We start from the raw sequence: 27,727 nt of genomic DNA, 5'->3' as shown, positions 1-27,727 counted from the left end.
ATTGTACTGAACTTCTGGTTCAATACACAGGTAACAAACAGCATGTCCTTATGCTTCGCATTCATAGGGGATTGTGTTTAATGTTACTGCTCCTAGCAACACCCTTTTCACAAAGTGTGCCCTAAAGGTTATTACTACTGAAACGTTGCATATGCAGCCCAGTGATTCCATTTGTTTCCCGTAGGATTATTATGGAAAAAACATAAAATTTGTAAGGAATCCATTCAGATTCTGTAAGAATTATAAAGAAATCATATGTAAAGATATAGAATTATTTGAATGGCATGTGGAATGGTTCAGTGGGCTTTACTGGGATTGGAGCTCACTCCTCATTCTGCTTGTAATTACTGAATGTATCAGGCAACATGCAACACAAATGTGAAGAAAGCACACTTAGACAAGGAAGGTGTAGCACCTGTTGATGCGCTGCACATTTATTGTGCTCTTGATCTTCAACAAGTGTGCCAAACAGTGCCATTGAGTAGATTATGGAGATTTTCTCGAGCCGCCTGCTGTTGAGTAAAATGTATTGCGCATCTGAAAAAATAAATTTGGGAGTTTGGCTTCATTGTAGGCTTTGTGTGGCTTTAATTACTGGTAGCAGGAAGTTTGTTAGTTTGTCACTGAATGTAGTTTTATGCAATTTTGTGAAGTTTGTGCTTGATCACTGACGAAAAGGCAGATGTAGAAGCCAGCTGAAGTTGTTTTGTGAGAAAGTTTGCAGGTTGTTTGGCACCATTGTATCATTGTTGTCTGGCTTTCAACATTGGGAACTACTTCATTTGGAACAGGGTTGTCTAAGTGTAACAGTCCATGAAGGAATGTAAAGAAAAAAAAAGTGCCCATTATTTATAACAGAACTTGAGGCCATAAAATACACCATTGGAACTCACTAGTAAAAGGCTGCTTGGTTGGTAAGTGACTTGTAACCAGCAGATTTTCTTACTTTGCTAGAGTCGTACCTAGTTGAACAATATAAGCATAAATTCTTAGTCTGCCTGTAAAATGGATTCTATAGGGCTGCACGCATGCATGTAGTGACCTCTAAGAAGGCAGAAATATGAAGTTTCTGAATGGATAATTCTGGGCTAACTTAGTTTTAAATATCAATACAGTAAGCCTGTTTAAAGCTTAAAGGAGGAGTAACATGGGTTGATGTATAATGCAGGACCTTTTAATTGAATCCTTGCAGTGCATGTACCTTGATCATGAATTGAAAGATAAGCAGGAAGAAACTGATTGGAGCGCCTGTTACGCGTTGTCGCGCAGAAGTGCAATGTGCAATCACTCCGTAGCCAGTTTCTCGGTATGGTGTTGTCCCAGATCTGTGTATTGGTGCATGAACTAAGCCAGTGCTACCAATGCAAGCACATACCCCTGAGTGCTACAGTGCATTCAAATATCATATGACTTGTTTGCATTTGATTGATGCTTATTGTACATTCAGCAACAATAATAAAAAAGATGTCCAATCATTGATCAGCACACAGCACTACAAAGGCTGCATATTCTGGCAGTGACTGGAAATGTGGTTCCAATTTCAGCAAGAATGTATTGGCAAGTTACTAGATGGCCACAGTGTTACTTTGTGGTGCATAACCCAGTTCTATTGGTGCTGAATGAAAGTTCATGTCAAGATCACTCGCCTGCATTAAAATGTTGACAATAACCAATAAACATAGCATAAAATGTATATACATATATATAATAGAGAAGCTAGGAGTCACAGAATTCCAGACCATTTCTTGCATGTTTCTTGCATATTCCTGCCTTATTCCTTGATACTTATTTTGGTATTGAGGTATGCATTGGCACTAGCATGTAAAAATTATCAATATTAATTTGAGTAACTATCATAAACAGCCATCAGACACAGATGTCACGAAACTTGGAAACGGTGCTCTTTTAATTGAGGCAACATCTTGTTAATTTAGCAGAGGGTAAACACGCATTAATCTTGCCAAAAAGAGAAAGGAAACAAACACGAAAGAAAAGCAACTTTGCTGCCATTGAGGAGTGAAACCGAAAGTCTCCTCATTGTGGATCTGGTGCTCTTCCAGCTATGGATGCAGCTGTCTCTAGCCATTTTAAAGAGCTTGCACTGTGGTGCATGACAATACGTTGTGTTTATCTTGTCGTTTCACATACGACTAAGTTTACTTTGCAAAGTTGTGGGCCATTGATCAACTTTTTTTTTCTCTCTCATACCCATGGTGCCATGGGGGGTGGGGAGGAGTGACTCACACAAAAATGAACAAGAAGTTTATTTTCAGGTGGACAATTGAAAATAAGGAAGTACACTATCATCGGAGTTAAGAATTTGCTGACGGACGGGAAACAGCATGAGATGTAACCTCGAAAGAGCTCCGAGCACAGCACAAAATAAAATAGAAGCAGGAAATGCACATGCAAGAATACATATCGCCCGTAGCCCACACAAAGGCAAAGAACAGCACAAATAGTTTCGCTTAGTCATAATTTCAGGTGTGCACGCACACACGCACACACACACGCACACAAACAAACATAAAGCAAGAAGCCATGCAAACTGCCATTTCTCTCACAAAATTCATTAAAATACCAGTCCTGCAGGGTTAACCATGCTGTACTTAGGGAAACGTATTTGACCCAGTCAATGAGCAGCATGTTTGTTCTGTCACTGTGTAACTGGCAGTACATCCAGCCATAGCACACTAAACTGGGTATTCAGTGCATTTAAAGTAGCACACCTTGATATTGTAAGAATTCCTTGGTTTATTGGGAGGTTAGTTTTCTTCCTTTGGTGATCTCTCTCTCTGTGATGCTGCACTTGCTTCCCTTTCTCCGGATCAGTCTTGCATTTCACGGGCGAAGTCACTATACACTGCCAGTCACCACCGTACTTCACTAATTTCCCGCAGGTTAATACAAGCAAACGGAACATGTTTCTGAACACTGAGTCACTGTCATATAAGCCATGTACTTGGGCTCATTGGAAAGATACCCTTGCTTCCGCAGTGGCTTTAAAGGGTATCGCTGTCTGACTCGTGTGACCTTTGTTTTGCGGACAGGTCATAGAGCCAGAAGATTTGGACGTCCATTGGGTGAGTGCTGCATGGAATTGCATGACTTCTCAGCCTTAGATGCTTCTTCCAAAATTTGGAAGTGCGCGACCTTCCTCCCCCCTTTTTTTCCCCCCTTTTAAGCCCTAGCTAGACACTCGCGTCTAAACGCGTCAGGCGCGGAGAGCGCGTCGCGAATTGACGCGTAGCAGCGCCGATACCCAGCACTGCCAGATTCTCACGCGCGCACCGAAGCTGCCCGCCTGCGTGATGTGACACCACGTGAGCATGGCGAGCCAACGTGACTTCCGGAACGGCGCTTCTCTCGGCGCGCACGTTTTGCTCCAAGCTGCATTGTACTAAAATTGTGGATCACTTTATCAAAGCTCGGCGTGTTGTGACGGGCGTGCCGCGCATGCTTTGTAATCATTGCAGCCACGCCCGGCGACTCGCCGAAACTCCATCATCGTGTGGATACTTGCCTCCCCCCCCCTTTCCCTCGTCGGACGCGACGCCGAGTGCAGCGCGACGCGTGCTGGCGCGTGCTGACGCGTTCCGACGCCTGCGTCTGGCTGTGGCTTTAGGACTGGTGTAACGCACTCGCGCGTTTTTTGGCTGAATGCGACAGCCGCTTTGGCCGTTTGCTGAGTTCTTCGTGCCTTTTCTTGAACCTGTACGAACCCTGGCTGTACGCGAAACACGCGGACGTGCACGCTAAATATGACATCGCGACTTTTCTGTGACTCGGAATCCCGTACGATGTGCTTCTGTGTAGAGTTCATGGGGGTTTTGAGCGCAGTGTGTATTTCCTGCACTGCGCCTGATGTCGTGCTGGCCTCTGCCAAGTGAAGTGCTTCCCAGATCACTCTGACCCTATGGCGCTCTTGGGGAACAACTCCAAGTTTGCTAGCTATACGTGCCGTGTTGCACCCGCATTCTTTATATTTAAAGTTCGAACTTTTTGGTCACGTTACTTGCCTCAGATAGCGAACTTTTTTTATTGCTTTTCTTAGTTTTTTTTTAAGCGCGTCGTCTTTGGTGTGTCTGTATACTGAAGTTGAAATGACTTCGAGTTGCACGCAGTGACCCTTGGCCGAAGCCGCGAGCTTCTGCGCGCTCAGATTACGTGTTTCAGTTCTGACCGCAGGATTTTTACTGGGCGCCTTTGATTGTGACAGTAAAAGGCGCGAGCTTCCGTGTGTGCGTGCGCACGTTGAGGGATGTCATTGTCTGGTTACCACCATGCGCATGTGTAAAGCACGCGACATTATTTTACCGTTCGTGAGAGAAGTAGAGGCTGGCCGAGCGAGGAATGCGTGCTGCTTGTGTAGTCCCAGCCAGTCCCCGTTGACCCAATATGGCGGTATTGCCAGTTCGGCGAGCTAGATGAATAGCGCGCCGCGTCATTATTGGTTGGATTCACACTCGGAACTTACCGGCGCGCGTGCGCTTTATTCTGCAGTTTGTGAGGGTGAAGACGGGACACTGTAGGGCTAGCATTCAGAAGGCCTTGGAAGTGAATGATTGTGTTGATGTTTAGAAGCTCGTTGACTCTGGAAAGGCTTGCGCTAATAGTAAAGCGTGTTATACTGTTCTACTCGGGGCTTCGCTTTTAGCGGAATCGCGAAATGGCCGAGAGCTTGTTTTTCGGAGTCCCGTTCTCGTAATGAATCCCCCCCCCCCCCACCCTCCCAAATGAGCACTGTGGCCGCCGGCACGATCGGCCTTTCGATCTACCAGTGTACTGGCCCCTGAACGCGCATTTTGATGCTGCGCGCATGCCATTCCGTTCAGCCGTAAAGGAAAAACGCGGAATCCGTGCTACCACCACCACCACCACCACCACACATCGGTGCCGACCCCCCCCTTCCTCGAAGCATGGTGCGGGCCCGACTCGCTTGTCGACCGGTTGTCGAGCGGCCTTGTAGATACCGGCACCCCTCCTCCCGTTCTGCCGCCCGAAGAACAGCTGGCCCCGCCGCGCGATCCGACACGGCAGCTGGTGCCTGCTCGCCCATCGGCGCCCCCGGGGTTGTTCCTATGTGCACCTTCGGGCCAGCAGCAGCCGAAGTTGCGGGGCCTCTGTCTCTGGGCCGGCCTCGCAGGGGCGACGCCGGAGGTCAAGGGTTCGCGCACCTTCCCCGGCGTGGAATCGATCGACTGCCCTTGATCTCTGACGAGCTGACGCATCTCTTTCTTGCTCTCGCGTGGCGGACGTGCGTCTCTCGTGTGACGGCTCGTCTTTTTTTTTTTTTATTTCCACCCTTGGGGAGGAAGGGGAAACCTATATTGGGTCTCGTTGATGTCGCGCGGCATTGGGCAATACGACGAGCCGTGCCGTGGCTCGAACAGCGCAACGCAGTGAATGTTTGTCGAACGTTCGTCGCTCAGCATCGCCCGCGTACCGTCCTGGAAGCCTCGAGAGAAAGAGAAGAAAAAAAATTAATGATGTGGAAGACAGAGGGGTGGACCCGAGGTACATTCCTCTATATAGCCAGCTACTCTGCGTTGGGAAAGGGGGAAATGAATAGTAACGTGATAGATGATGACAGAGGGAAAACACAACGGACAGGTCTACTCATGTAGCCTAGAGTCCAGGCCCGTACTTTTTAAGAAGTCAAGTGAGACCTAGGTGCCCTGAACACCAGATTTACCGTCACGCCAAGTGCCCAGTGTAACGTCCTCTTGACAACGGCCGATTATCGAGACAGGCACGACCGTCAGTTGGCGTCTGTCGATCTTCCCTGCATTATGAGTAGTCGCGTATCACACATTTTATTGTTTGGCTGAGCTTACAGTCTGTGGACTTGATGCGTTGCATCACTGGCGCATACGAGGACGTAGTAAACGCCACTCCCAGCCCAAGCCTGCGCAGACGATTTTTACTGCTGCGCTGAATTTTCGGGTGGTAATCCTAAATTCGTAGGTCGTGCGAAATCCTAGCGAATGTGTCGGCGCATGTGGCTAGCTGTCGCATTTGTTGTTGTTGCCTCAAAACATGGCTCGTACCCACGAGTTTACCAACGTGACAGATCCGAGCGTTTTCTTCCTCTTCGCCGTTTCATGCTTTGGCTAGACCGCGTAATAAGCATCGTGCGAGGGAGAAGCAGGCCTGCTGCTGCTACTACTAACCTAACTTGGCCAAGCAATCCGGCTACTGCTCCGGGTTTGATACTAGGTTCTACGACCTCTCGAAAGCGCGAGTCCCAAGTACGCGCTTCGACTACCTCCGCTTGGCGCGCGCGCTGTCTGAACGAATGTCCGGCGAGTAAGCTGTAATTGAACGCTTCCGAGTCCACGAGCGAAGCCTTAGCGAACGGGAAACACGCGTTTCTCCTGCGAGCGAGCACGCAAGACGACGAAGGCAGCTGCAAGATGAAGAAGCAGCCGACGCTATCTTAGCGCAAGTGTGTGCGTATCTCCCGTCACATCGTTGCATTCGACTGAGGCCGGCGAAGCATCTCTCGAATCCTTGGAAACGAATTACGCTTCGGAGATTGCGTGAAAGGTAGTGGGCGCACGGCCAGATCTCGATGCGCTCAGTCTCCCGCTCTTTTGAAAAAGTTACTTTGCGTCCATTTCCCCGGGTGTTTAAGATAGATCCCCCGTCGATTTCGATCGCTGGCTGTATTTCGCGCGGGAAAACGAGGTGGGGGGGGGATCGTTAGGACTCGGCTACCGAGTTGGCACTGCGCGCGCACTCGATCGGGACAGCTGGTGCGATCGGCACGTCGTGTCTTTCTGGCGCTCTCTGGTCGCTCCTGGATAAAGCCGGAAAAGCGCGGACATGAACAATTTTTCTTTTGTCTCTTCGCTTGCAGTGATCATGTGTAATCGTTCATCGTGCTGGTGCCTCGTCATATTAGATAGCCCGTTCTGTGGGCGAGCCACTTGCAGGAATACTGACATATTTTCAAGTTGCGTAGAAACTTTACTGCTCCACGTTTCTCGTACGTAAAGTGATTACACGTGGCGCACAGGAACTTTGAGAAACGTGCACTTGATAGCTATTTAAACTAAATGTTGGTCTTGAAATTATGAACCGGGGGGTATCGTAACGTGACGACACAAAGCTATATATATTTATATTTTTATATATTTGCCCCCCTTCCCTTTCTTGTTCAGACGCGCCGAGCTAGGTCTGATTACTCCGAACATAAAATTCGGACGATAAATGACCGTGGCCGTCGCCACGAAGGCAGATCCGTGTGCGTGGTCCGTTCCCCTCTTTCGCGTTGGCGGAAGGCGGCCTGTGTGCGTCTACAAATCACACCCTCGAAAAGCTGGTCTTGTTGCGCGCTCAGGTGTGAATGTGCGATGACGGCTCGGCCGACGCCGCGCAGCTAACGTGGCTGTCTTTACGAAGGGAAGTCATAAAACACGGTCTCGGGCTTTCGTGGGCAAGGTGTCTTAACGGCTACCGAGGAGAGCCAACCCGGTCGCGGACGTTGTTGTTGCTTCGGCGTATCATTGCGCGTGCTCGCTCTATTGCTTCTGTAGTCCGTGGGATCGCGTGACGAAGACCTCGGGGAATGTAAAGCGCCTTCCTGTGTGCGCGCGTGACTGCTTGGCCGGGGTTGCTCCTGCCGTCGGCGTGGGAGGGGCGGCCGGGATGGACGATGGTGTTGCGGCCGCAATGTGCGCAGAGGTCGCCGATCATTTCTCTTTCTTTCCTTTCTTTTTTTTATCTTTTTTCTCAGCTCCTACGCAGATCCTCCGCTCGCGCTTTTGTCTAGGTGCTCATTTTTCAGCAGCGACGCGATCGCGTTGGCCCTCCTGCGTTCTGTCGCTGAGCGCGACGAGGTCGAGGGTTCGATTCGCGGCCACAGTGGCCGCGTTCCTATCTTAGGTGGAGTTGGGGCATAAAGGCTGTAAAGGAAGCCGCGCCTGGCTTCATTCTCGTGGCGCCCGTGCGTCGCCTGGGATGTCAAGGCCCACGATTTCGATCAAACGTCTCGGCAGCCGCATTCGGGGAAGTCTCGAATCCTGCAGCCGCGCGTTTTTTCCGACGCTAGTCGAGTTGTACTACCTGCCCATTTGTGTTTACGTCTAACCTGGCGAACAGCTCAGGCGACAGGGCAAGTGATACGGCCGTCCCGTCCTGCCCGTATCGCTTATCCCGTCGCCTACATATATATTAAAAAAAAAAAAAAAACATTCATGTCAAGTTGAGTGTATACCGAGTAAAATGACCATGTAACCATTGACATCCAGAATTATTTACTTGGCGATATCCGTTCCCTCCTATTGGATGAACTTTTTACTGCGTAAGCTGTTATGGGCTCATTCCAATAGCCGTTTCTGGTCGCGATGATGCCGCCGCCGCCCCCGAGCGTCCCCGGGCGTAACCGCTATCGCCGGAAATGCGAGAAAAAGTACCCGCTCTCCGCCGGGATCGAACCCAGGCCCGCTGCGTAGGAGCCGGATACTTTACCACTGAGCCACGCAAGCGCTTGCAGAAGAAAAATTCTCTCTATAGGCAGGCGCGCAGGCGCAGATGACCCGAGCCTCCGCCAGTATGGTGGCGCCATCTAGTTAACGTGCCTGGAACCGCCGCGTGCGACATGATGCGATTCAGACGCGATGCGACTCAGACGAGGCGCGCAATCAACGCTATCCCGATGTTAGATGTGCGCCACGTATTCTGAGTACCTCTTCGGTACACGTTATGGCGTCTCCTCGCAAGGTACGAATCGTAGAGCTGCGTGCGCGGCTACAACCAGGCATCATCGGGCTCAGCAGACAGCTGTGCAGACAGCCCCAGCTCGCCGTCGACGCCGGGCGGACAGTTCAGATCGTTCTCGTCATAATCGAGGCGAAGACACTTTGCCGCGAAGACCTTGTGCGTGGTGCCGAAATTGGAGCTACTCTTGCGCCGCTCAACCAGCTTACGCTGTGACTGTGCTGCGTGTGCCGCGCAGGCCTGTGACTTTTTTGACGGCGCTTGATAACAATGTAACGTGGTGGATGGATGGATGTAAAACTTTAATGAAAGTCCTGAGGTACGGGACTCAGCGCGCAGCGGGCCGCTCCCACGTTGGGACAGTCAGGCCATGCCCGATCGCCGCATCGCGGGCCCTCTGGACAGCCCATAGTTGCGCCCCGGCATCGGGGCTCTTGATATGTAGCGGAGAGCCACTTGTCCTCATTGACTTGTTCCGTGCCTCGCAACGAGGGGCAACGCCAGAGCATATGTTCTAGGCTAGGGAAGTCATTGCAGTGACTGCAAGAACTACTGGCATAAGTGTCGGGATAAAGCTTGCGTAATAAAGCCGGGCTGGGATACGAGCCTGTTTGCAGTAATTTGAGGGTCAATGCCTGCGCTCTATTTAACTTCTTGTGAGGAAGGGGAAAGTCTCTCCTGCCGAGATACAAGTGCTGCGTAATTTCGTTATATGTTGTCGGTTCATCTCTGATGTAACATGGTAAATTTTTTTTTCATTTTTGTATCACTTCTGATCATGTTCGTTGTTGTAGCATGTCCGCACCTTCCGAAGCGTACTTTTCTTACCCTGTGACCGCTTTTACCCTGTGTCCAAGTAGCCATTTCTGGGCTGCAGTAGTGCCTTGAAGTGAATAAATGTAGTTCGGCTCCCCTGGAGGCGGACGTCCGCCCGCAGCAGCCCATGCAGCAGCGGGCGTTGGCATGCTCGTTCCTTTGGGGGGGCCGGTCGTCGCTCCGCAATAGGGGTGCACGCAGCCGCGGCCGGACCTACGCCGCCGCGTTTCCTGTCCGCAGGTTCACGATTGCGCAAGTTGCGCCGGTGTTCCGAAAAAGCAGCGCAGAGTCCTTTCCGGAACTCCGCAGGTGCATGCGGGAGACGCATGTCGTATCCTCGTCGTACCCGAAGACGGCTCTACTATAATCGGTTCTTGTTACGAAAGCGGGAGAAAAAAAAAATGTTTTATACAGCGTTGTTATCTAGATGCTGAAAGCGAACGCCTTCAGTGCACAAAATGTGTTCGCTGTATCAGAAATTCGTAATATTTGGACTTTCTCTCAACTCTACCGATGCAGGACTCAACAAGGCGCGGAATACATGCTTTATTTCCACAAAAAAAAAAAAAATAATAATGATGACGCGCTCTGCAGTTACTGCCGGAAATGGGTGATTGAGCTTTGTTTAAGTTGTTTCCACCCGACAGTGAGTTTGTCAACTGTCGACGTGGTTGTAGGTAGAGCCCCAAGCAGGAAGCTTGAGCGAGCTATGAGTCAGGCGATGTCAAGACCGCTCGCCGTCCCTTTGCCTGCTCGTCGAGACACTGCCATGTTACGGTTCATTTCGTCCGTCGTAACCGAACTGAACGAGGTACATACATTATAAGCGGGCTGTTCTCATTGACCCCTTGCGAAAAATTTCGGTTCTTGCGAAAGTGTTCGTAGTAGCCGAAGATTTGCTCGAAATGGTATCGTTGTATGTGGGTACACGGTCTTTAGTGAGAAGGGGGTTGGGGTGACATAACCTCTTATTAGAAACCACCCGGTATACATTACTGACCACGTGTCAAGCGGGATATTTCGACCTACTGGGCGGCGTTTGATTACGGTTTTGAATCCCTAACGTGATTTATCGAACCACGTGCTTCACTAACGGTCCGGCGATGTGTGATATTGCTAATTTTACAAGAAAAAAAAATCGCTTAACCTTGCACTCGGCCGCGCAACGCTTGAAACAGCGAAGTTGGGCGATCGTATACCCCAACATTTTCCGGAAGTGCGCGCGAACTTTTCATCTTATTACTCATGATGATAATTTCTTTTCGCGCGTTTCGGACTTACGGCCGTCACTGCGCATTGCATAGCGCAGCTTACAACACCGACGCCGCGTTGCAATGCCGACAACGCGTTCCAGCAGACCCGCTCCGTGAATGCGTCTCTCTATCTCTCGCTCTCATTTTCTCTCTCCCGAGCTTGGCGTGCAAAACCTCTTCTTCGCCTCGCAGAGCATTGGCACGAGCGCGTGCGAACGCAAGCATATGGTTCGCTTAAATGCATGTTCTGCAAGCGTGGCGTAGCTTAGTGGTTACGATGCTCGCCTTGGGACCGCGGGTTCGAATCCCGCCTCCGCAAGAAAGTTTATTTCAATGCTGATGATGATAGTTTGTTGATACGAACCACAAATTACGGCTGTCGTAACAGCGAAGCTGTTAATACGCGTTTACTTTTGTTCATTGCGTGGCGTTGGCCGTTTTCCCGTGTGTGTTCCAAGCCGTTTCTACATCCTGCATGCTGAAAACTTCTTGACGAAGTTGCCGCCGGTTTTCTCTTCTTTCTGTTTGGCTACTACATTACAATACGAGCACTGTTGTATCGGAACATGCCTGTGTGGTGCAGAGGTGAACCTTCGGGCAAAACTTGAAGCAGAAAGCCTTAAAAAGACCTAAATTCTGAGGTCAGCTGACCTCAGAATTCTTTTACGTTGTTGTCTTTTTACTTATTATTATTATATTTTATTTCTTTAGTATTTGTAAATGCTGTGTTGGAGATACCTGTCTGCTACAGTCTTTTCGTTTGATGACCTCAACTTATATGCATTGTCATTTCCCCCGCAGCGTAATGCCATAATATCGCGCTGTGGGTATACGTGACCAAATTGATACACTATAGCTACCACCTGTTCCAGGGCAACGCTAACACTGCGCCCACGCGGATTACTTTTCTCTCCTCTTCGCTTCGTTCGATCGCGGTCATAATTATGCTCGGCAGCGTTTACCGGCGCTTGCACTCGCGTGTTGTCGGCCTTGGGCGTTTTCGATTACCGTGTGTAATCGCACTTCGTCATTCGAAGCGAGACTCGCTCGCTGAGCGCCTGAAACACCGCTTCACCGCCGGTGTGGAAAGCGAGAGTCCGGGGGCCGTCATAGAAATCCATCGAACATCAAGATTACATTCTTTATGACGTTAAAAATAATTAAACATTAAAGAGATACTAAAGGAAAATATTAAGGCGAGTTGCGTCGATAGATAATTCGTCTAGAAGTCCGTAATCGTTTTCTGTGTACTATAATATGAGACTTAGTTGCGTCGAAAATTTCCGCCGAAGGTCCCGCTTCTGCTCTTCGATATGAACTGCCCACGCCTGAACGGGTGAGTTGACGTACGTATAGCACCACCCACGTGACCCACCTATCTGCCGCTTTGAAGCGAGTGTTTAGTCTTAATAGTGGCAAAAATACCTTGTCAGGGTGGTGAAACTTCAAAAGCTAATTAAATGTCCGTGAATGTATCGCCCGAAATGCTACGAACCCTGTCATAAAGTGAGACTCGTTTGTTGCAAGGCATAGCTGTGCAGGTATAGTACAGGTTTACTAACGGAATCCATCGTCTCGCTCGTTCTCTGAGCTTCTTATACGCTGTCGGCATCAAGTCTTCGACTACCGCGGGCTACGGCAAGTGCTCCTCGTACGTGCGCAAACGCTCCCGTTTTATTTTATTTTTCACTCGCGAACGCCCGGTCCCGTCACCGCGGCGGGCTCGGCCTTGGCCTCTCTCTCTCCCTCCCGCCTTTGCTTCCCTCTCTCTCCACGTACTACGTGCGAGTTTCATTCATCCCGAGCCGCCCTGGGAGACGTTCGGAACCGGCGCATTCAGGCTGCGTCCTTCACCGCCGCGATTCATATTTTTTCTTTATTATTACTATTTGTCGTCGTATCTTTCCTCCCTCCCTGCCTCGCTAGAAACGTGTACCGGAGCACGGAGAGAGGGGGGGTTACATAGCAGTCGATTTCCTGCCCGTATCGTGTGTGATCATTGCGACCTGCTTTGATCTCTCTCTTTTTTACTTTCCCCTACGGCGTTGTTCGCGTACGGGCGCGCAGGTACCACTGTGCTTTCGTCGGCCTACGTGTGTATACCTTGGCGGCTCCGCTTCGAGGCGGAAACGAGGCTGGGCGAGTGCAGCTCGTTATTTTTTTATTAAGATTTTTTTCGCGCTCCTCCTCCTCATCCCTTCCTCCTCGCTCCTTGCTTTGCTGCGCGCTGTAGTGTGCGCGACGCCGGCGCTTCTGGTTAGAGAGCCGCCCCTGGCGTGCCTGCCGTGCCCGCCTCGGGCTCAACCCGGCTGCAGCCGCTACCGCTAGCGGCAACGCCAGCCAGCAAGCTGTGGCGAAGCCGGGCGTGCGTGACCCCCCCGCCGGCGCCGCCGTTCCTCGCGTGTCGGTCGGTCGCCGCATTTCTGGGCAACCCACGCCGCGGCTTACGCCGGGCACACCCCCTCTCTCTCCTCACCTTGTCGCCGTGCGGTAGCCGCACCTATCGCGTCCACTCGTTGTTTTCCTTTTTCTAGTGCGCTTTCTTCTTATTCATCCGGCAACTCGTTCGACCTCGGTCATCAATCTCGCTGCGGCCAAAAAAAGACGCGCTCTCTGTTTCCGGCGAAGATGACGGGGAGTCGGTAGCCGCGCGAGCGCTCGACGGAGGAGGCTCCGCTGTGTGTGTGTGTGCTTTCGAGCGTAGTTAAGCCACGCGTCCGTGTCTCGGTCCGTCTTGGCGCGCCCGACCTTGTGACTGGTGTTTTTTGCTGCCGCCGAGTCGGCTTCTGGGTTGATGACGACTTCTGAGGATGCCGAGGTTGACGCCAGTTGTCGATGGTAACCTGTTTTAGATGGGGCTCAGACAGCAGAGATAGCCTCGTTGGAAAAAGTGTGCGTTTAATCTCTAGTAGCCGGGATTTAAAGAGTGGACCGAGTTTCAGTCAATACCGAGCTAGCGCATATCGCAGTTCGACTGGCGTCCGTTGCTCGAAATGGAACCCAATCGACGCCGCATTTACTGCTTGAAAAGACTGTGCTACTTCAAAGTGTCGGACCTTAGCTGATTCCATTTGCATTCCCTGTTATACATCTGGGCGCTTGATTCATTGCCGATTTTTTTTGCTTGCTTTGTCAATCTACTGACGGCTGCGTGTTGCTTCCGAAGAAGGCATGTACGCCGTCTCTGCGACGGCATGCCTCGAAGTATTGGCCAACAGCATGACGCTTGCCTCTTGGTCGAGGGCAGAATTCGCGAACTATAGGCTCCCTTCAATGGTCAGGCGGCGCAGCGATCGGCTCAGCCATCAGCGCCGCCGTGTCAGTTCCGCGAAACACCGAGGCGGCCACTTCTACGAAGGCATGCTTCTGCGGCGCTCGTTTGAAACAAGTCGGGCGTTCAAAACTGTGGTTTTTAAGGCAATTGATAACATTGAGGTTCATTTTCGACCACCGACACTCGAGAAAGGACGTCAACTTTACGACAACAACCATATATATCGTGTCAAAAAAGTAAACCGGACGGACATCGCAGCAAAGTTCTTGTCACACCAAATAAAGCACGTTCACGACGTCGAACTCAAAGTAAGTTAACAAATAAATAATTTATTCCGCTTAAGTGGGCAAATACGGCCGTAAACGTTTTTCAACTATCATTTGTAGCTTCAGTATACTTCGAGTGTGCCTTGTTCATCACATTTGTCGAGGTTTTGGGGAGTTGGAAGGTCACTTGAATGATTATGGAGCTTTTTTCTCCGTTGACAAAGTACCTCGAACATAGTCTGGTGTTGTCATTCGCGCTCCAGTGTGAGAGGTCATCACTGCTGAAACATAACAGAGAGCAATCAGCTGACACTCAACACCAAGACTGAATAAATGTGTGCTAGCGTGCGCGAGAGAAGTGCTAATTTGCGAATACTCGATGTGTGCTGCGGTGCACTCCAGCCTTAGTTCTGTTCTAAACGCGAGAGAGCATCGGCATGAATGAGCCCGTTTTCAGCAGTCGCGTCTTGATCCAGGCGCAGAAAGGAGCTGCACGTTAACTTATTAATGCACAAGAACTACAGTGCGTACAAAGGCCCAACGCGGAGTGCTTACGAAGCTAGATTTGACACATAACAACGACTGCGCATTTGTTTCGGAGCGAGAATAGCTCAACAATTATCCAAACCAATTTACAAGAGCGGGAATCAGATCACGCGTGTTTATGCAGTTGTCGCTTTATTGTGCGTTTTCACGGATGCTGCCTTGTGTTTATTTTTTCTTTTTATCCTTTTTTTAAGTTTGCGTTTGCGTCTGCGTCTTAGTTCATCAGAAATTCGCAAGAGCGACTCTTGACGGGCCGAACCGCGACGATCCACCTTCAGCCGCCGGGTTTCTCCCCACAGTCTTGAAGGGAAGCGGCACAATTTGATGCCGACATCCCCTTCACGGTTGTCAAAATACCTAAAACAGCAGTATATGCGCATGTTCTTTTTGTTCACACTTCTTACGGAGGAGCTGCCGAGTGGTCGCGGTGAATCCATTGAAAAATTGGAAAAGGAAGCTTTTAGGCGCGCCTGAGCGCAGTACGGACCAAGGTGAAATGGCAGTGAGGGCCTACTCGCGGGTGCTCACCGCCGCTGCTAGGTGGCGCGACATGTACAGCCAAACTGCATTGGAGGGTGCCTATACACACGGCCGTCTTGCTAGGTAAATGTATAACACGGCAGGAAGTCTTTCGCCGATACGTGCAGCTGACATGTGCAGCTACTACGCGACAAATGCATTCTACGGTATATGAGTGTTTATTTCTAAAATATTGTTTCTCGTTAGTGTTTTTTTTTTAAGAAGTTAGTAAAAGTGTAACAAGAGTATTCGGCAGGTAGACTTCACGAATTTTGACGGTTAAAACAAGCTGGCGCGTTGAAAACCGACCTAGCGCGAACCACATGATCGTCAAAGTCTTCTTCCACACTGGCTGGCGCAGAGCTGGTGCCGATGTGCTCCGGTACAAAAGTAATATTGATTTATGAACTAATCTCTTCTCTTGGTGAATGTGGTCACGTTTTGGCAAAGTGCCTTTACTTGATCGCCTATGCGGCTAATTAATCGTGTTACCTTTATCGAGCTCTTTGAATCCGCATGTTGTATTGTTTGATCTGCTTGCGGCGGCACCCAAGCACCGGGTGTGTTGAGGGCTGCCTCTTCATCAGTGCTCACTCATCGTAGCAAGGACGCCGGAAAGGTGAACGAGTCAGGCAGCGCATCTATAAAGAAGAAAAAAAAAACAGCAATAATAGTAAAAAAAAAAAGACCCCGCTAATTTCTCAGTGACACGCGCGGCCTCCAGCGCGCGTGCGCGCACACACACACGTGCCCCTAACTGCACTTGCCTAGGCAAAGGGCTGCCGACGGGGCGGGACGAATTCGCGCGTCGTTTTGACGTCGTTCGGGAGACGACCGTTCAGCAGTAATGCCTGGCGGCCTCTTGTTCGTGTGGCTGCGAGAAGAAGGGAGCTGCCAGCGCGGCGCCTCCGCCTCCGTCCGTCCGGAGGAGACACACCGGAAGACCTTGACGGCGCGCGTCGATGCCCACACACGTTCGCGCTTTCTTTGTACGCGCGGCTTCTTCGCCTCTGGTTTCATCCGCTCGCGCGCCGGTGGCAGCGGTTGACGCGTCTCGTTGGCGGCGGAGGGCCGGCCATTACGGAGGAGCTGGCCTCCGTGTTTTGCGCCGCCGACTTCTTCACCTCCTTCCCCCCCCCCCTTTGTGTGCGGTCCGCGCGCGAAGAGCGGTGTCGGTGCCGACAAGCCAAAGGCGTACTACCGCAACGGGGACCGCACCAGCCCTGCGCAGCTAGGACAATCTGAGGAGTGTGGCGTCGTTTGGATCTCTCGGTTGTGAAAAAAATAAGTATAGATGAACGTTCGGGGGGGCGTCACAGGCGAGCCGAGACCGCCGTAGCGAATGGGCTGTTTTTTCGCTGACCTTCCGAAGGTGTGTGACCGCTTGAACGAAAGACTTCAGTGTCGAAGTAGTAAGTCAGTGGTGCGACAGGGCGTGCGAGTTTTAAAGCGATGCGGCATGGTTTGACGGCGCCCGTCTCTGGGACGAAAAAAAAAAAAAAAACTTGGCGACTAGCATACCTGTGTCTGCGCTGGTTTCTAAGCTATCCCTCATTCTATATTTTTTTCTCTCGCGCTACGCCGCACACGAGGTGACCTTCGGCGAAGGTGGCGCCGTCTGTGGCTTTGTGTGGACAGGTATTCGCTTTCAACTGCACCGGACATTTTGTGCCAGCCGGCGACGTGCTGTTTCTAGCGCCGAATCATTCCCATAGATTATGGGTGTTCTCGGGTGGCTGACTCTAAAGGACACGACTCTGAACTGACCGAGGTCAAAGGTGACCGGTCTGTCGCTTGTCGCGTTCTTTCCTGGCTTATTGAGCCTGCTTTCGCGGTTAATAGCGGTCGTTGTGGTATCGCAGGGGGCGTAATTTGCTTGTACAGCTAGCTATATAGTATTTAACGTTCTTCTTTAGTTTGCCCCCATTCGAGTCGGGAGTGAAATTGCTTCGTTCTTCTTGTCCCTTATCTCTCTCTCTCTCTGCTCAATTCGCGCGGCCCACGGTTGGTGCCATTGACACTGTTGTTTTTTTCCGCTCGCGGCTCGATTTACGCACGCGCGTCATACGCGTAATCCGAGTTGTCCTATTTGCCGCAGGCGCTCGCGCGAGGTAAGCGAGCCAGCTATCTCTCATTCTCCGTAATCCGTGTATTTGTGTATGGAACGCGTATTTTGTAGCGCGTAACGTACTCACTCTGTGCGTATTCGTCGGCGTTATTTCGCTTCGTCAAATCTGTATGTTATCGCCGCCACATATGACGGCGCGCGGCTCATTTCACATCGCGCCCGCCGCGTGTGGGCGGCGGCAAAGCGTCACAGCCCGCGCTCTCGTCTGTCGCGCGCAATGTTCTTATTGTTAATTGGCCGCCGGCGTTCTTTAGCGTATACGCGCGCTATACCGTAGCGCCGGCCCCGCTGTGTATATATACCAGCCCGGTGATCGGTATCAGCGGTTCACCAGCACGCGCCCGTCAGCGCGCTCTGCATGCGACGGCTCACGTACGGCGAGGGCACGTATATATATAATACACTATATGGAGTCTGCGCAGATCAGGGTTGTATTATTCCAGGGAAAACTCGCGCCTCGATATCGCCCCCCTCTCTTTCTCTCTCTCCATTCAGTGTCTCGGGAATTTTCAGGCTCGTTCCGCCGGCTTCACGCGTAGGTGTGCGTTATGCGCGTATCTCGCGGCCCCGCTAGCTCGTTCGTTGCCACTACTCTACCAACTCTGGCGCGCTTCGCGTTGTACGATATATATATATATATATATATATATATATATATATATATATATATAATATATATACTTCCGAGTACTGCGCCTGCGCAGAGAGCTTGGTTCGGAGTGAAGCCGTCTGTGACCTTGGAAGCAGCGCTTGGCGCACCTATAATATACACGCACGGTCGTGCTCGTAGTATAGCGAGTCGTTCTGAAACCCCTGGCGTATCGTATCCTAGCTGAGTTTGCCCGCAGCGCGCGCGAACGCTGCGACGGTGGCAGTTGGAGCAACCACTTCTCCCCTCTCTCAGTTCGATTCGGTTCTCCTAATCCGTGTCACCATTGAGTTATCTCACGACGTGTCTACCGAAGTGCGCGAAAAAGCCCCGACTCCCCCGTCGCCGCGCGTGGCGAATTTTGCATGGGACTCGCTGTGAAAACGTCGTTCCAACGAACTTATCTGCTGAATTGTGCTTGAACGTTTCGTTTCCCGTTGACGAAGGGGTTCTACCGTCCGAGTGATTCAGAAAGCGTGTGCTGTGCGGGCTTCGTTAAAAAAAGAAACTGTTAATTTGGAACCTTGCAGCCCGAGCATGCAGTGTCGGAACGGATTTCTACATGCAGCGTGTATTCATTACAAGCGGCCGGGTCCGGCTGCAAACTGTGCCCGTACTATTTTATTTATTTCTTTATCGCTGCCGTTGTCCGTGAACTTTACCGGTCGACGGTGTGTCGACCACGCGGCATGGTGCGAATGCAACCGCACGGTCCCGGGCCAGCTCGAGATTTTACGTGCAGTCGTGCATGGATTCATATGTGTGTTCGCTCATTCTGACACGACCTGAGAATGTCGTCAAATTGAACCTTAATGGCAGTACCGTCTTAGTTGTGTTAAACCTGAAAGCCTGAATGCCGTGTTATATCTCACTTTGTATGAAACGCTGTCGAAACGGCGTCGTTAAAACGGTGTTCAGTGAAATGCGCAGAACCAGTCTGTGTCTGTGCTGCGGCGCACGATAAGCTTGCCTACCTTACGGTCGCATGTGGTGTGGTAGCTTGTTGCTGCAGAGATCGGTCGGTGCATGATCCATAAGCATGGCACCGTCTGGTGTCTCTTATATAACGTGACGGCATGCGATGGTTCGTTTTGGTTGACTCGTGGGGTTTAACGACACAAGGCAACACTGAAGATTACAAGAGAAGCCCGTAGTGGAGGGTGTCGTTTTTTTTTTTTTTGAACAACTGACGTAAATTTAAGCGCACGGCCATTTTCGCTATTCCGCCCCGACTGGGAATCGAACCGCGGACCTTCGTGCTGAGCAGCAGAACCCCATATAGCCACTGTACCACCCCGGCGGGTGACGACAAAATGGAATGTGTTCCTCTGTGGCCTCAGAGATCGCACGTGCGCAGCTGCGATCTCGGAGGCAAGCGTTCTTCGCGACGCTTTCGTCGTCTTTCTATCGCCCTGCGGGCCCCGTTCGCGCCACACCTCACGTGATGCAGTTACTTGACTGGTGATCGCGCAATAAGGCGAATGTGCGTACGCTGACCATGCAACCGCGCATGCTCAGTCTTCACGCCAAATACGATGCCATCGGTAACTGATTGCGCAGGTACACACGAGGCATTCTGCGTGAGCGTTCGTCTTCCTCCCACCTCTCCCCCTCTCTCTTTCTCTCTTCATCTTGTATTGCGCAGTTCTCATCGACGTTGGGCTCACTCCACTGCCTCATTATTCGTGTGGTGCGGCATCGTCGTCTCCGAATATTCTTGTTTATTTACTTTCTTTCATTTCCTCCCCGAGTGTCGGCACCGCCCAACTTCCGGCCCCGCGCTCACGTCGAAATTACCACGTAGTGTACGTATACACAAAAAGAGAGGAAAAAAAAAAAAAACACGGGGCGTCGCGGATCTTTTCTTATACGCAGTGCCCTCTGCATCTCCATGCCCCCCTCCCACAATCTTCCCCCTCTGTGTAAATAATAAAGAAGTTTGGTCAGAAGGAAGAAACATCGTGAGCCTGGAGAACAAAAATAAATAAAGTATGCGAGATGCGGAGAAGCGTAGAGGAGGATCCCTTTGCCGCGCGTTTCAAGGTTCCGCCATTATTCGAATTGGTGGCGTGTGTGTCTGTCTCTATATTCCCGCGTTTTAGATCATTTATTTACCCGCAACGCGAGAAGAAAGAGGTGTGTATGGAAGGGGGAGGGAATTGCTCACGACTCCATCGTTTCCTCTCGAGCAGCTTCTTTCCCACTTCCCGGTGTTTATTTTCCCTCGGCGCCCTTTAACAAAGTAATAACAAATGAAAAAAAAAAAAATCTGTAAGTTCTCGCGGTTTCTTCTCGTCGCAGGATTGAGACTCTCCCCCGCCTCCTCCCCCCTTCTTTCGTTTTCTATTCGCCGACCGTGCCGCAGTTTTCGGCCAACGCTTATGCGAGAGGGGAAGATTCAGCGGGGCGTTGATTCTCCCGCATTTTCCATCGTTATTATTTCCCGAGGCCTCGACACTCGCCTTCTCGCAATTTCTTACTTTTTTTTTCTTTCTTTCTTACTTGCGTAGTCTCGCCCGCGAAAGATTGTAGGTCCTCGTTTTTCTGAGCCGTTGGTTGTTTCCTTCCTTTGCCTTTCGTGACATTTGACTTGGCTTTTCTAATCTCAAGACTCGGTAGAACGTTCCGCCTATTTAAGTGTCACCGAAGAACAACGCCAAGGCGGATCAGTCGGTGTTTGAAGTTAAACCGAAGGTCGGTGGGCCGATTGGCGTTGGGTACCCACAGTGTAACCACGAATGTGAGGCAGTGCAGGGGGGGACATAAGTTCGGCATCTTTTAATGCCGGAGAAACGCACAAGAAAGCTTTTAAGCATTTACGGAACACCCGGGAAGATGGACTTAAAAAGGAAAGGGGCGGCTAGAGTGCGCAAATATCCGCACATCAAACGCGTGGACACGGAATGGAGGAAAAGGTCACGAAAGTCGGCAGTCCAAGTATGAGGTTATTGGAAGTGCAAGTAGACAAACCGGAGTCATCAAAAAGAAAGTGAGAGAAACAGAGACGGTAAACTTGGTTCAATGAATGGGAGATGGGGGAAGGGATTGTCACAGACATAGGCAACTTTACGATATAACGCAGCGACAGACAGGATGCTGGGTTGCACAGTACCACCTAAGTATTTCGCACAGGCTAGGTGACCATTTGTCGCGGCTCCTTATTCACGGGGGATGTCATTAGCGATGCTCGTAGTCATCCTCCGTCCACGTTTGTGGCGTTCCGGTATTTCGTAAAGTGTAATACCTGTAGGGACAGCCGATGGAGATGCTGCCTTTAATGAGGAGTCGCAGATACTTTCCTGGCGAAGGCCTTAGTATTGCTTTAGGTTGTGACGGATATGATATAAACCGCGATCGTACAAAGAGGAAAACGGCGGCACATACAACCACCAGACAGGCGCATTCGTTTGACAACTTAGCCTTGGGGAGAAGCCGGCGACATGTTGTACTAGTTGCCAGCATTTCCGATCTATAATTATCAAGCAATCACACGTTCGACCTGTTCGTAAAGTCTCGGTAAAGGCACGTAGTTCTCAAACAAGCTAGAAGCGTCCTCGCCCCGCCCAGTGCGAAAACGGTGTTTCTCCTCGGGCGAAGAAATTCAAATACTGATACTTTGACCCTTATTTTCTCACCGAATAGTCAACCTATTATCTTGAAATGACCGCCTGCAGGGTTCTGAAACAATGCTATATCAGTCTAAATTGATTTAAGTATTTACTTTAGTGGCCCTTGAAAGTCACGGCTATAGCGAAAAGAGGACGGACGGTTTAGTTTGCGCCCTGTCATCCATCTCTCTTTCTCTCTCTCTCGGCCGTCTCCACTTCCACTAGCACGAGTCTCTGGCCTAGAGGACTAGTCCAATTTTTCGCTCCTTGGAGGCGCTGCTTTGGCGACTGAAATATATATATTTTTTTCGTCACTCTGGGCGCTACAGCGTATCAGCGCGGCGGCCCAAGCTGCTGCGGGCCAGTGCAACTGGTTCCTTTGCAACGCGTGCTTGTAGGCGTGGGTTGAACGCGTAATTAATGCCGGTCCGCTGAGAGAGAGAAAGTTGGCTGCGTGAAATCGTCCGGGGCAACGCTTCGAAGGGAGCGTGGGAGTGCGGCGGAAAGTTACTTTTGCGGAAGACCTCGTAAGCGGTACTGCCTGTTCTTCTTCCTCGAGCGATCTGCGTATGGGCGTGCTTTGGTGGAACGCGATGATGATGATGACTCGATATGAATCTGCCGGAACGAGGACGCCTCGGTGAAGCTCAAAGGAGGCGTTCCCGCTGTGAAAAAACGCGCGTTCTCTTGCCTGCCGGGGGCGCCCTGACAAATGTTCTCTCCCGACGCAGCGGAGGCGCTCAAATAACGGGACGCGCGGCGGCTCGGTGCTCATGACGAAACGGTTTTTTCGTTGGCGCTTTGTCTCGTGTTGGGTGTCTTTTGAAAATTCTAGACCGGACCCGCCTTGCACTGAAGCTACGAGTCCCGTCGTGCAGTTAGAAAACGAAAACCGCAATGTGAGTGCTCATCAATTGCCCGCCTGAAATCGCCCTCCGCGCGACTGCATGCGTGGGTCCCGAGCTGCATGTACGTGAACCCGAGTCGGGCAGGAAACCGATCGCGGTGTTCCCGTAGGCTGGTCGGGCCGAGCGTGCGCCGAAGCGAATTCAGTCAAACCGCCTGCGAGATGTGGGTTGACCCGTTCGACCCGCTTGCACGTGAGCGCGTTCGTTTGGTGGGTGGGGTTGGGTCAACTCCACTTCCGACGTCGAGTCAGAAGTCGAGCTGACCCAACCGGAAATCCTCTCGCGTCGAATTCGTGTAAACGAAGCTGCGGAAGGGTTAGTGGCGCGCAGTTGAGCCCTCCGCGGTTCTCTGGGGCACGCAAACAGCTTTCGTTACCGATTGGTCGACGCCAGTTCTAACCTTCGCTTGTACTGCTCGGAATTGGTTACACGGCAGTACGTCTTCCGTGGTGACCACGCGCGTGGCGCGCGCGATGGTGTTCGTTTCTGAAAGGCGCCGTGGCACTCGCAGGTTTGGTGTTTTGGCGACGTTGCGTAAGTGGCGGTTTCTGCGCGTGGTCATTCGCGTAAAGCGCATACGTAAACACGAGACTCGTGGACCAAGCCTTGCTTGCTGTCTTTGTCACGTTCTCTGACGTGGTTCGTTAACAAGCGGTGAGAGAACAAAAGTATGCCAACGGTGTGTTTTAAGTGTTGCGAATTGACGGAGAGGTCACGTCACAAGCCGCAGATGTGCGTCCTTACGGCTATATCCTCCTAAGATCCCTTGTACAATACATTGCACATTGCCTTCAACTTTGTTTTTCGCAATTCACTCGAAAGCGATTACGCGAAATATTCATTCTGGGTATGAAGTACGGTGCATTTGTAACTACAAGAAGTGGTTTACTCATATTCCTTTAATCCGCTTTCGATAAATTTGACACTAACTTGATCTAGACCTCTGTGTTGTCCCAGACGGCCGGAAGCAACATTGAAGTATGTTTCGAAATAACTGAGATTGCGTGAAAATACCGGACGCGGCAGCAACATGGCAATGTACTAGACATAGTCACATTTCACATCTGCGTTTAAGCAATGAGATGCTGTTTTTACTGTAGCAAACATGAGGAAATGATGGAGATAGTTTTTTTCACGTTCATGGAGACGCAGATTTTGGCCATCTAACCGCGGTATATAAATTTTAAAAATGGTTTTTCAAGTTGGTAACATAACAGCAGGCAATAAAAGTCACCTGGAAGAGCGATTGTGTTCCATAGATTGTGTTCGGGTCTCAGGAGGATATTAGCGATGCGGTGACAGAACATTGTGTCAGGAAGAGAAAGGCAGCGAGGTTGACCACTCGAGAGTTTTCCGGTTTGCTACTTGCACGAGGGTTACAACGAGAGCCAGGAAGGCGTTTTCATTTCATTCGATCGCACAGGCCGGTGGATCGCCTCAAATCATAGTACTAATATGTGTTCGGTATTCGGCTGTAACGATGACTCCCGTGGATATTGCGAACATTGTCAGGTTTATAGCGTACAGTTCGTTGAATTCCGCAGAAAATACGGACCATGACGGACCACGATCGAATCCATCCCGGTAGAGTGAACTCGGGTGCGTACCCTAGCTGTAGGGCCTGCGTTACGTAGACGCATCTTCGTTAGGCAGGGGCGTACTGTAGGAGCGATGATCCACGATACACGTGGCGCCGGCCACTGATAGCCTTCTCCCCCCTCCTTCTCCCTCGCGATCCTGGAACAGGTGGCCCGGCTCGCCCTGTCCCCCCCCCCCCCCCCCCCTTCCCCTCTCGCGTGGTTTCGTGTCATTGTTGGGGTCGCCGCGCGTGTGTGCCAGGGATTGGAGGAGTGCGCGGGGCGTCGCGTAATCGGACGGCCACCGCGGATCCATCCGGCAATTTCCGCGCGCGCACTTCCTCGTTCGTTTCCTCCCCCACACCCCGCGCGCTCTCTCGGTTCACTTTTGGGGGAACAGTGGCGGGCTGCTGCTGCTCTTTGCTGGCGGCACTATTGTGTCCTCGGGCTCCCCTCGTCGCTGCTCCACTTCGTCCCTTGTTTTCTGATCCCCTCTTTCTATCGCAACGACCCCCCCTCCACTCCACCTTGGGCGGCGGCAGTCACCCGCCCTCGCTTTATTTAATTCCGCGCAGTTTTTGGACCCCGAAACGCGTCGTCCTCCCCGCGTGCGCTGCCGCGCCGGCGGCGGTATAAATAGCGGGGAAGCCTCGCTCTTTTCATATTGAGCCTCGTTCGTCGCGCGAGGGGAGGTGGAGGGAGCTATTCCTCTCTCTCCCTAATTTCCATGAGCGTTCTGCTCGTCTAGACGAAGCCTTGCCTCCCCCATCGCCGCCGCTTCTGGGTGCGTGCTAGCGGGCTCGGCCCCGCCGTGATTCGATATTTTTCAATGAGAAAGCGTGATTTCGTGGGCGTAGTATAGAATAAAACCGGCATGGAGGGAGGGGCGCGTATAAGCACCACCGCACCGTGCACACACACTCGGCGCTGCTTCCCTTCCTCTCCCGTTATACGCGCCCGAGTGCGAGCTCGCTTGCAGGGATTGACCTCGCGGCTAGTGAAGAGCTCTCGCGCGAGCTCGGGGATTTCGGTTCGCTCGCTTTTTCGCTGGTTCCCCGGGGCTCGCACTTTTCAGCGGTGTGTGTAGAGAAGGGGGGGGGGGGGGGTCTCGCAGTTCATGATGGCCTTCTTTTCTTTCGGCCCGTAAGCACTAGAGCGCCGAGCCGGCCCGGTTTTGGGCCCCGTGTTCGTTGGAGCGGCGAGAAGCTCTCTCTCTCTCTCTCTGCTCGGTGCGCCGCCGGTTTTTCTTTTTAGTTCGTTCTTTTTGTTATTTTTTCGTCAGGCGTTCGTTGTGATCTCTCTCTGCGGGGGCGCCGCTTATACGCGCGCGCGCTTTTTGATGTCTCGGCGTGCGGTGCGTGTCTGCGGCTCGCCGGTTTTTCTTTCCGGGGAGCTGCGCAGAATGGCCCTCGTTATTCCGGCCCCCTTGTCTGCTCCCCTTTCTCCCGCACCTAGATGTGTTCTGACTGCGTGAACCGTGCTTCAGCCTCCCCCCCCCCCCTCTTGTCTTTCGCCTCGGCGTCATTCGCTTCGCGGTGTGTTTTAGTGCGAGGGGGACCGCCGGTTGCGTACGCGCGCTCACCGACGCGTAGTTAAGGCCGGTGCGTATATGCAGGGTCCCTGTGTATGAAAAGAGAGAGAGAGCGCAAAGAGAGACCTCCACGTCGGCTTTCGATTTTGTTGTGTTCTGAGGCCCCTTCCACGCGCTTCTTTAATATAGACATCTATGGATGGCATCGCTGAATGGCCCTGCGGTGCGTAATGCGTCTGCGCGGCCCCGAACCAGCGCGTCGTCGTACCTCCTCTCCTCCCCAACCGGCACACCGCCACCGCGTTCGAACGTGTACACACTGTGGTGGTTTTCGCCCGTTGTGCACTCGCCCTGTTACGGCGAGTGTGTCCCCTCCTCCATTTGCCCATTCGAGTTATTGTTTCTTACACTGCTCAACGAGTCCCGCCACTCAGCGTTATTCTGGTGCAGAGAACTCGTGTCGTTCTTCCAGCTTTCGTCTCCGCCGTTTGGGTCCTCCGCTGCACTCGGGAGGTGACGTCACCTTTGTAAGTCATCTCCTCCGCGGATGTTGGATCGGTGAACTTGCGCAAGCATAAGGTGATCGACTGACGCATGCGTTTCGACTGGTTTGGACTCTGCTTTCCGCGTTCGCTCGCAGCATTTGAAAAAAATTCTGACTTTTCGATCGCGTTTCGCGTCTGGCGCCACAGTTCGCGCATTCAGGAGGTGACGCGCATCAGTGGTTAGCTGGAAAAAAAAAAGTAAAAAGAAGCAAATGGAATCCACCTGCGCAGTCCCGAGGTAGCTGGTGTGCTGAACCATAATCTGCGCCGCTGTGGCGCCGCGTCTGTTGCCGGCCTCGGAACGAGGAGAAAGAAATGAAAAAAAAAAAAAAATTAGCTGGTAAAGCAAAATACAAAGAGGTTGACGACGGTCGAGCGCAAGCGGCTTGTTGAACCGGAGCACGCGGCTCTTCGCTCGGCGACGCAGGTGCGTTTTAGGAGGAAAGTGGAAGTCCCCCCTACGGGCGCCAGTCCCGATAGTGTGACGTATACAAGTGCACTTTTGTATGCCTGTTTTCTACGCGTATTTCAAGACTCCTAGCAAAATAGAAAAAAGAAAGAAGCTCGTGTCACGAATTATCACCGCCGTACTTTTATCGTCGTTATTTTCGTTCTTTATATATATATATATATATATATATATATATATATATATATATATATATATTTGCTTTAGAATCAAACATTGAGCGATAGCAGTGGCAAGTGCGTTTTACCGCACTCCTGGGGGCCAAATTCCCGAAGCTTTTCGTTAAGTGTGCGAGGTGTTCCAGAAATGTGGTGTCTCAAATGCCAGGCATGAATGGCACCGCAGATGAGATGCCACGGGCTTTTGATAGTGGTAAGGAAGCTGCAGGCAGCGATGATGAATGATATGATTGGTTCCACGTGGTAGGGGTTGGAATAATCTTTGTATTTCTTCAAAGTGAAAATAGTGTGTCATTACGCTCTCTCTCTCTCTTACAATGAAAATCTGGTAAGTCAACATAGTCAACGCCACTGCATTGTTTTTTTTTTTTTATACCAGACCGTGAAAATCATGCGCGCGTTTAATGAACGGCGCAATTAGATTCGCGTTAAAGCCTTGTGGACTTTATATACCGCGAAACGCTTGAGCGCTTGCTATTAAAATGCCCAACATTCAACAGTTGTCGCTCTGTGCAGCTGAGCATGTTCCAGCGACTTATTAATCTCGCACGAACTGCGCTCTGTGATTTCTTGGTTCCGACAGGTCGTACTTAAGAACTCGGTACGAGGCTCACAAGGCACTTATTCTCAATCAAGCACGTGTAGACGAGACTCTCGTAATGCTCTTACTTTGCGTGTGAATCAATATGATGCTCGGGGGGGAGATGGGCTACCTTCTTTCTTTTTATACCTTTC

The 27,727-nt window shown here is 51.2% G+C and overlaps 1 protein-coding gene across 5 annotated transcripts in view; it reads left to right on the top strand.

Moving 5' to 3' along the window:
• LOC119455397 (transcription factor 12) overlaps nucleotides 1-27,727 on the top strand; it is a 157,707-nt gene that overhangs the window by 15,288 nt on the left and 114,692 nt on the right. For all 5 annotated transcript variants that reach the window (XM_049668745.1, XM_049668746.1, XM_049668747.1 and 2 more), the window contains exon 5: nucleotides 3,051-3,083. In XM_049668745.1, the coding sequence (XP_049524702.1) occupies nucleotides 3,051-3,083 (33 nt within the window). The remainder of the gene's footprint in view (nucleotides 1-3,050; nucleotides 3,084-27,727) is intronic.

This window comes from Dermacentor silvarum, chromosome 6, assembly GCF_013339745.2.
Source record: "Dermacentor silvarum isolate Dsil-2018 chromosome 6, BIME_Dsil_1.4, whole genome shotgun sequence".
In the NCBI taxonomy this organism is placed as follows: Eukaryota; Metazoa; Arthropoda; class Arachnida; order Ixodida; family Ixodidae; genus Dermacentor; species Dermacentor silvarum.
This window is presented reverse-complemented; position numbering and strand designations above follow the sequence as displayed.